General features: G+C 38.3%; 1 protein-coding gene across 2 annotated transcripts in view; it reads right to left on the minus strand.

Moving 5' to 3' along the window:
- LOC311304838 (NLR family CARD domain-containing protein 3-like) overlaps positions 1-8,608 on the minus strand; it is a gene marked incomplete at its 3' end in the record, with an annotated part of 50,443 nt that extends 41,835 nt beyond the window's left edge. For both annotated transcript variants that reach the window (XM_084432166.1, XM_084432167.1), the window contains exons 1-2: positions 8,505-8,608; positions 882-1,045 (exon numbers count right to left, since the gene is read on the minus strand). In XM_084432166.1, coding sequence (XP_084288292.1) covers positions 882-1,024 — 143 coding nt within the window. In that variant the 5' untranslated portion in view covers positions 1,025-1,045; positions 8,505-8,608. The remainder of the gene's footprint in view (positions 1-881; positions 1,046-8,504) is intronic.
- Between the last annotated feature and the right edge of the window lie 1,412 nt (positions 8,609-10,020).

Genomic DNA, 10,020 nt, shown 5'->3' on the forward strand with positions numbered 1-10,020 from the left:
ACTTAAACTGTCTGGAATGTCACTGTTTCTGTCACTGCGACTTCCCGAACAGGCGAGCACACACACACACACACACACACACACACAAACGCGCACACACACACACACACACACACACACACACACACACACACACACACAAGCGCGCACACACACACACACACACAAGCGCGCACACATCCCTTTTGAAGTAAAATTTAAAATTGAGGATGCGGTGCATCGTGATATCGAATTGAACTGAATCGATGACATGATAATCGTAATCGAACCGAACCGTGAGACCAGTGTCGGTTCACACCCCTAGGATGACTTCACTGAACACGCCACTTCAAGCGGGGCTGCAGACTAATAGACAGATCTCTTCTTATTTTACGTTGGTAGCGTCTGGACCAATCAGAGTCAAAGTTCTGTGGTCCATCCCCCGAAAACTGCAACTATTATCCCGAATGAAGCTCACACACACTGGCAGAACCAGGTCTCAGGTTACAGGACTCATGAAGACTGATGAGGTTTATGACCAGGAGGAGTTTACTCTCACTTTGTACTTTGTGACTCTCTTGTTGAGAAGTACAAATAACCCTATTCTATATGTAACCTCTTGAGAAATGTATAAACATGCATCTAATTTTCCCATCTCATGATTTTCCTTTTATGGGCTTTGGCCAATGTATTCATTCTCTCTTTTAAGCTCTTTAATTCATGTTTCAGACTTGCATACTATAGTTAACCAGAATCACATGTGTAGCATATTTGGTCTCTATGAACTCCAATCTTCATTCCACATTTGTTAATTTACATTTCATTATGCTGACTTTAGTTCTACCAGCCGTTTCATTTATTATGAGTCAGTCTGATGCCTCTAATACTGGATGATATCTCACCTGGGGTCAGAGGTCACCGTTTCATCACTGGGGTCAGAGGTCACTGCTTCATCACTGAATACAGGAGGAGGACCCATGGATGCGTCACACTTCATAGACACACAGCTGGGTTCTGGAGATGAAGATCTCTCTCTGTTCTCCATAATGAGAAACTGACTTCAGATCTGCATATGGAAACACAGAGAAAAAAAAATCATACATAATGAACTATACCAGTAATTCCAGTCTAAACTAATCTTAATGCTACACAGACAGTGACATTCTGGAGAATTTGCTGCTTCAGTGTCTGGAGGATCTTTTCTTATGATGTCCATAAAGTAATGTTTTACTGGCTGTGGAAGAAGCAGATCTGAAGTGCTTTGAGATGAACTGGATCAGTGATTCAGACTCCATTACCCATGGCCGTGGGAAGTAGGGGTGCTGCATGTGCTGCAGACATTACAGCACTCTCTGACAGATGCAAAAAAATAAATAATAATAAACGTATTAAAACATATTTTTAAATGCTCCTGTTTGTTATTAACCTAATAAGTTTATGCACGAGGAAGTTTTGAGCAAAACGAAATAATTATTAATTATTAAAATAACGCAAAGCATCATTGTCAACCGACGTTGAACGTCAAGGCGAAGACGTTTTAAAGGGGTCATATAATGTCATTTTTGTACAAGCTAATATGATTCTTTAGGGTCTAAATTAAAAGTTTGTAATATACTTTAATTTAAAATTCTCATTAGTATTGTAAGAAAACACTCATTTTACCTGGTCAAAAACAGCTCTGTTTTCAGCACGCCGTTTCAGTGCATGTGTCTTTAACCCTCTGATGGTCTTCGTTTAGGAGTCACGTTCTTGGCCTTCCCGGTCAGAAGTGACCGGACACCTAAAAATTCAACTTCCTCCATCCCAGTAAAAACCAATGCAATTTATTTTTGTTCTATAATATTTATTCTCTTTAATTTAGTATTTTGAGACAATTTGATTGAACTTATTAATATTTATGCAATATTTATAGTCCATTTTTTGCCAATGAAAATAATGAAATAATTTTTTTTTTTTTCTATGCAGTATTTTCGGTTAAAATAGAGACTAGGCTTTCAGAAAAAAAAAAAAAAAAATCAATTTATTAAACATAAAATTAAATAAATCATGTTATTGCATGGGTTTACCACTAGATGCCTGTATAGCTCTAAATGGAGATGCTTGTGAATTCTAGTTGTTTTTAGACCAAATTACTTACTTTTAAGATGTGGATTGAATGTATTTTTTTAGAAATTCTCAAATAATACTTTTCGCCAAGGTTTATAACATTTTATTAATTATTATTTTAATAATTTTAATAATTATTATATTAATTATATTTTTACAAAATTAGACATGTAGCCTGTTAAACTGTTCAAATGATATTGATTTTCAATATATTTATTAAACAATATTCCTTAAAAAATTACTACAAATCACACTGACTCAAATTTCACTGTAATCATATTATTTCAACACATTCATTATTTTTTGTACGTTGCATATTATATTAATCAGTCTATAATATATCTATTAATTTCTGTGAGTCCAGCAATCATAATTCTAGAGATATCATACCATAAACATGTCTTCTCAGATAAAACATTTATGGCCTGGAAATAATTAATACTTCAGGAGGCTGAAAAAATATTGGCTGCAAACTTAGAATTATTTTTATTTTTTTGCATTATCACATTACAGGTGGAAAATGATCTGAAATGAATGAATGAATGAATGAATGAATGAATGAATGAATGAATGAATGAATGAATGAATGAATGAATAAATGAATGAATGAATGAATGAATGAATGAATGAGGCATGTATATAGCGCTTTCATATGCACTACTGTACACCCAAAGCGCTTTACAGTCATGTCGGGGTCTCTCCTCAACACCACCAGTGTGAGCATCCACAGCCACAGCACAACGGCGCCAGTGCGCTCACCACACACACACACACACACACACACACACACACACACAAGCTATAGGTGGAGAGGAGAGAGAGCGATAGAGCCAATTCAGTGGATGGGGATTATTAGGAGGCCATGATTGGTAAGGGCAATGGGTGGAATGTGGCCAGGGCACCGGGGTTACACCCCTACTCTCAGGGGTGTGGAGTCGAGTCGCATGACTTGGACTTGACTTGGACTCGAGTCCCAAATTTGATGACTTGCGACTCGACTTGACTTTGACAACAATGACTCGGACTTGGGCCCTGTGACTTGGAAAGACTTGACCTACCTTCTAAAAGCACAGATCAGAGGTGTAATCAGTGTAGTATAACACTGTATCATTGACGCATGATCACAGCGCTGATTACTGGAGCTTTTGGCACTGAGCCAGAGTTCAGCAGCGCTTATCAGTTATCACTTATCACACGTTCAGACAGTTTTCAACCAAATAATGTTTTTTTTTTGGCATTTAAATACACAAGAACTAGCGAACCATTTATAATTTGAGGAAAAAACACACACACTGATGTCAATTTAGTAAGCGGAAATAATAAACCTTTCAAATAATTTTGAGACATGTTTTTTTTTTCTTTTTTTTACAGCAAACACACATTTTAGCCTTTAGGGAACTATAAAGTCTTCTCCCTGTTCACCAGCCACTCACTCACATGTCTTTCCGGAGAAATGGATGGATTTATATTTTGTCAATATGACAGGCACTATAGGTCTATAGAGTTTTATAGTCATCTAAAATAAATGTCTATGTCATAATGAAACTGATCACTAACCTGCAGGGACGTGCACAGGAATTTTGAGGGGCAGTTGCTCTGACCTGGATAAAGGCATGTTCTGCTCAGGCAAGGTCTTTGAAATGACCTCTAAAATAGCCTATGTTTTTTTAGATTACAATTATTTAGCATGCAGCTCTTTAACCCTGTACTTTCTAGCATGGTCCTCTCATCTCATATTTGGCCTACCTGCCCTATGTGCCTCCTCCTGGTTCACATTTTCCTCACATAGTCTGGAGGCTTGTGACTGCTCCTCCTCATCTTAAATGTAATGTAATTATGAAACATTGCCATTAGTAGGCTAAAATATGAGTCTGATTAATTAATCAATTCGCCTACACAGTGCCATGTCATCTTTATCACAGTGCAAAGTCTCTGTCTTGTTGGCTTTTTCGCAGCCAACCCTGCAGTGATGTGCTGCCCTTTGCTGCCTCCCTGAATTGTCTCTCCCTCTCCTGAATCCGCCTCTTTTCAGTGGGCATCTTGGCTTCAAACAATACCCAAAATAGTGATAGGATTTAGGCATTTAACCATTTTGAATAAAATAATTAATGTGATGCATTACTTCCATCATTCATTCTTCTTGCTAAAACGAAATGTGAGAAACTAACTATCAGCAGACATGTAGCTTAGTTTGCCTAATGCCTACCAAAAAAATAGTAGCCTAGCTAGGCTGCTTGTCTGCAAGCTATCTGTCTGATTATTTAGGCTAAACGTGGCAAACTCAGCCTGGATTTATGAAGAATTTAATTCATTTCATAAAACTCGCGCGCAGCGTGTTAAAGCTGTATCGCCCAGTCTCTTTACGACTACAGCTGCTTTTATGTGGATCAAACAGACATGACTTGCAAATAAACATCAGCTTATGTCAACAATTAGTTGATTTCCTTTAGAAGAATTATATTTGACAGATTATAACTCACCTAGTACTTTTTACCTCTTAAAATACCTTTAGATGGCCAATGCAAACATTATAATGCAGTATTTCACCTGCCAAAAAGTGATTGAAGCCTCTACTTATTGACTGAAAGGTTATTTCTGCCCTGAATCGGGGGATGGGATCGGGAAAGGTCCACGAGCCGGGACTCGAACTTGGGTCTCCCGAAGCACAACGGCGCTACATGTCAGCGCACCTGCCCATGAGGCTATCTGCGCAGACAGATTGATTTAATAAATGTTGTCTTTTGTTGGACAAGAGGTTCATAAATGCTTCTCATGTTTGGAAAAGATGTTTGACGCGTGTTGCTTTTTCAAATGCATGTTATAAGTGACTCACGCAGTGCTTTCAGATGGAGCAGCTTTTACAGAGCCGTACTGCACTGACAAGCTGCACATTAAAAAATAATCGTGTTCATAATCACAACAATCAAAATCAGTTTAAGTGACATTTCATGTTAATTGTGATTAATCATGCAGCCCTAATATAAAATAATCAAAACTTGCGAGCGCAGGAAGAGGAAACGACTCTGTTTGAAATTTGCCTTTTTAAAAAAATCAAACTTACCTACATTCCCACATTTCATATATTGAGATATTCATATGACAAAATATTCGGAGGGCCATTACATTTTTGTGAAAATCACATCAATATAATCATTCAAAAGTTAGTCGCAGTCCTACAAAAGACAAATCAAAAGCAGCATGTGGGACACCTTTTTGTATCGTTTCTTCTGAATTTCAAATTCAGTAAAAGGTCAAATCACACATCTGTCACTTTTGAGGACTCGGGTCTGTCGCTAACGCACGTTAAAGCACAACATGCTAATGCCTTCTCATCTCTAAACTCATCCCCAGGCCACAGACGCTAATACTCCTTCACCTCACTGAGCACTGAGGTTTGCAACCATCAAAATAACACAAGAATGCTTCAGTGAGGTCAGCAGGAACTTGCGTAGAGCGTGTTTCTGGCTTTAGAGTCCCGTCCTGACCGTCTCATCAGTCTAGTAGTGTGAGTTCAGATATAGGGATAGCAAAGGTCACACTACTGGCTTCTGATTTGTTCTTAAGCAAACAATGAAAGTCAATAGAGAGATCACTTGCACAATTTACAGAACTATTATCTTTCCCAAGTGTGTTGAAAATACACAGCCTAAAGGTATCAGACCAACAAATGTCAACAAACGTTGCTTTTCATCAAATTCACTGTGTCCATACTTCATAAAAGGGGGTGTGCAAAGCAGTCCAATATCTAATCCACATGGTCCTATTAATATCAGACACAGATGTGGGTGTCCTTCATTTGGTTGATGACAAAAAATGGAATATTTTTTCTTTCTCTTTGTATTTATCATCAATATGGTAAAAAATTATCCTATTCAAATCAATCTGATACATAATTTGTGAGGTAAAATGAAGATAAGTGAGGTAAAAGTAATCTAAAAGTAATCAGATTATATGACCCTAAATGTGTAATGTATTACGTTACTACAATTTTTATCATGTAATCTGTATTCAGTAATAAACTACAATTTGTAAGTAATCTCCCCCAGCACTGTATACATAACAGGGACAATCTTGTTTTTAACTGAATTACACTTTTTTTGTTTAAATATGTAACTTGACCTATAAAGTTATTATAATGTAAGATGTTTCTTAAGGATTGTGCCTTTATTATTAGTTAGCATGCATGATAACACTGTGTCCACACCATACGCGACGCGACTATGCTAGGGGTGTAACCATACGATTCGATACATATCACAATACTGAACTCACGATACGATAATATTGCGATACTCAAAGACATATGATAAAAGGGTAACACATTTTTTTACTGTTGATTAAAATGCTAAATTTGGTATTACATTGTGGGTGTAAATGAATAGTCTTGGACTCGGTGCTGAAACCCAAAGCACAGGACAATAGAGACGCCAGAATAACAATATTCATGATTCTGAAGCTGAAAATACAGGATTATTTTAGATGAATATGTTTGCACTCAGTCACTGACTAGATATTGCCTATTTAAAATAATGTAAGCCACTTTTTATTGGTAACATCAGACATTTGGCATTATCAGGACCCACAAATATTCCCCCATTGCATTATTATACATTATATTCAATATTCATTATGATTATAACTCACCTAGTACTTTTTATCTCTTAAAATACCTTTAGATGGCCAATACAACCATTATAATGCGACATTTCACCTGCCAAAAAGTGATTGAAGCCTCTACTTATTGATTGAAAGGTTATTTCTGCACTGAAATGAGTTGATTATATTCATGAGGGTTATATTTGACTGATTATAACCCACCTAGTACTTTTTACCTCTTAAAATAACTAAAAAGTACTAGGTGAGTTATAATCAGTCAAATATAACCCTCATGAATATAATCAACTAATTTCAGTTCAGAAATAACCTTTCAATCAATAAGTAGAGGCTTCAATCACTTTTAGGCTTCAATCACTATTACCACGGACATAAGCTGATGTTTATTTGCAAGTCATGTCTGTTTGATCCACATAAAAGCAGCTAGTCATAAAGAGACTGGGCGATACAGCTTTAACACGCTGCGCGCGCTCCCGCGGACGGCAATACATTTTCGGCGGACCATCACTTTTCGGCACGACACTGGTCGCGTGCTGCGCTGCTGCCACGTAAACAGAGTTTGCCCTTCCCATACTGACTTTCACTTTCGGTGCCCGAATGGAAGTGAATGAGGTTTTGCGATTTTTTTTTTATTTTTATCTACGTGAAATTCTGCATCCACTGTACGATTGATTGATCTATCTATCTATCTATCTATCTATCTATCTATCTATCTATCTATCTATCTATCTATCTATCTATCTATCTATCTATCTATCTATCTATCTATCTATCTATCTATCTATCTATCCCCCTCGGAAGGGCAACGTGAGTCGAGAAGGGCATATGGGCAGTTGCCCGGGCAACCTGAGCAACCCTCCTGTGCAGGTCCCTGCTAACCTGAACTTCTGTGAATAGAGCATATAAACTGGACACAGCGACCCCATAGGTTTCAACGGAGAGAAGTGAAGCAGATTAGAAGCCCTCATTTCCTGATTGCCGAGCGTACTGCGCAGACTCACACTGAGCTTGACGACGTGGATGTGACGTGAGCAGCCTGCCTGACAGTTGTAAGTTTTCTAGTAGCTGTGCCAAACGAAATCTGAATCATTCCCTTCTGAAACGTGCCGAGACGGAGAGTGTGAGTAGGAGCTGTCCATGAGCTAGGAGCAGGAGCAACGTCATGACTCTCTATGGGCTTCTCCCTTGACTTTATCAGGCTTTATGCCTCCACGTCCCCCCGATTGCATGCGAGCTTCTCTTCCTGTCTCTACGGTAATTTCCAGAGAGTCGCGTGGTTATGACGCAATCGTTAGCCTACTTTTACAAAAACTGCTTCTACGGGGCCATAACGTAAGATACAAGGTAATGAAGCCTTTTATACATTGTCGTGTTTCTTTAGAAATAAACCATGGACAAATGGAGTCTTTAAACGCCTCAGATGTAAAGTTATTCGCTGTCAAAGTGACGCCAAAATGAATGGGAGTCAATGGGATGCTAACAGCAGGTGAAGGCTTGTTAGCCAATGGCGGCTCCCGGGGGTACCTTCAAAATAATATGAAACGCTGCCCCCCTGGAATAGAGGATACAGAATGTTTATATTTCCAACGTTATATTTCTCAGGTTGTAAAGAATCTGTAAATTAATCTTAAATAAAATCAGAATCAAGAGCTCGATATCATTATAATCCTGGACCTGAAGAACTTGTCATCACTCTACATGCGTCACAACTCCATAATGACCGTTAAATCTTACAGATTAAGTTTAATATGATAGCAAACATTGTACAATATGACATGATATCAAAAGCCGATAAAATAACTTACCATAATGTGATATTTATACAGTTTTTAAGTCCTAGAAATGTGAATTTACATTCGTCAGAATCTAGTCTTCGCGTTTGTTGGAGCAAAGTCCAAGTTGAAGTGAGCCACCCTGTGCCCTGCCCGAAGGGCCCTTGAAGTGTGTACTTTGGAGTGAGGCGTGTCATTATCACAATAAAAGACACGTGGGATGTTCCCATGACAACGCAGCTCAGTGTCAATCAGCTGATTAGCTGTTCTTACCACAGATTTATTATTGCTGTTAACATAACTGTTGCAAATAAATATACATTTGATATACCTGTATAGAAAAGTAAAATATGTGTGTGTGTGTGTGTGTGTATGCGTGTGTGTGTGTGTGTGTGTGTGTGTGTGTGTGTGTGTGTGTGTGTGTGTTTATTTCTCTGCTCTCAACTTTTAATAATATAAGAAAAATGTGTGAAATATATCATGAACCAAATATGATGTTCTGTTTCAGATCGGAGAAGAGGCTCTGGTCTTCTATATGGATAAGGACCTCCACCTATGTGATAGCAGAAATCACACCCATATTGAATTGTTTTGTGTTTCTTAGGAATGAGTGGGCAACTGAGTCAGAGCTACATATTAGTGCATACACCTTGGAAATGTGCTCTACATTTTGTGAGTCTTTCCAGATTAACCCTTCAAGAGAACACAGCTCATTCACAAAAGGGCTTAGCAGAACAGTCATGGCAGGTTTCTTTTCACCAAACCAGATGCATGGCACACAGATGTTGTTTTTTCTGTCCTTTGGCTGTAGTTAGTCAAGTCAAGTCAAGTCAAGTCATCTTCATTTATATAGCGCTTTTAACAATGTAGATTGTTTCAAAGCAGCTTCACAGAGATAAGCGTATAATTTAAGGTAACAGAGATTGTTTTGGCTTTATAGCAGAGTTAAGTTATTTTCCATCTAAAGTTAGTTTTGATTGATTTGCTTCCGTCGATCATTTGTTATTAAATTAGGGGCCGCTAAGACGACACCATTCCCTCTACACAGACTTTAAACGCAAACCTGTGAGAAACGCTGATGGCGTTCACATGCGCATTAAGAATGGGTTCTATAGTTATGTGCATTTGAATATACGCAGGTTTGGAATTCCCTACAAGCCAAGCCTAAACATAGTACTTGTCTTTCCTTATAAATTTTGATAAAGAATTTTATTTTATTTTGTTGCTTTGGGGTAGGAACGCGAAACAAAATTTCCCGACAACGCCTTATCTGTATAGTGGTAGAGGGATCCTCCATAGGGAGAGACTAGTTGGCACTTCAGCACTGCGTTGTCATCGGTCCAGGCGAAGGTCCTTCATCAGATCTGGAAACGGCCTGGATCCGGCAGGCTGCGGGAAAACCTCGGGATGAACACAGACACTAAAATTAGCGTAGATGCCATTCTTCTCATGATGTAACGAGTACATCAGGATTTATGGGAAGTGTTCCCGGTTCCGGCTGACCTAATCTATGCAGCCTAACATTGAATTATAGAAGTCTATAATGTGT

The sequence above is a fragment of the Rutilus rutilus genome, assembly GCF_951802725.1.
Source record: "Rutilus rutilus genome assembly, chromosome: 15".
NCBI lineage: Eukaryota > Metazoa > Chordata > Actinopteri > Cypriniformes > Leuciscidae > Rutilus > Rutilus rutilus.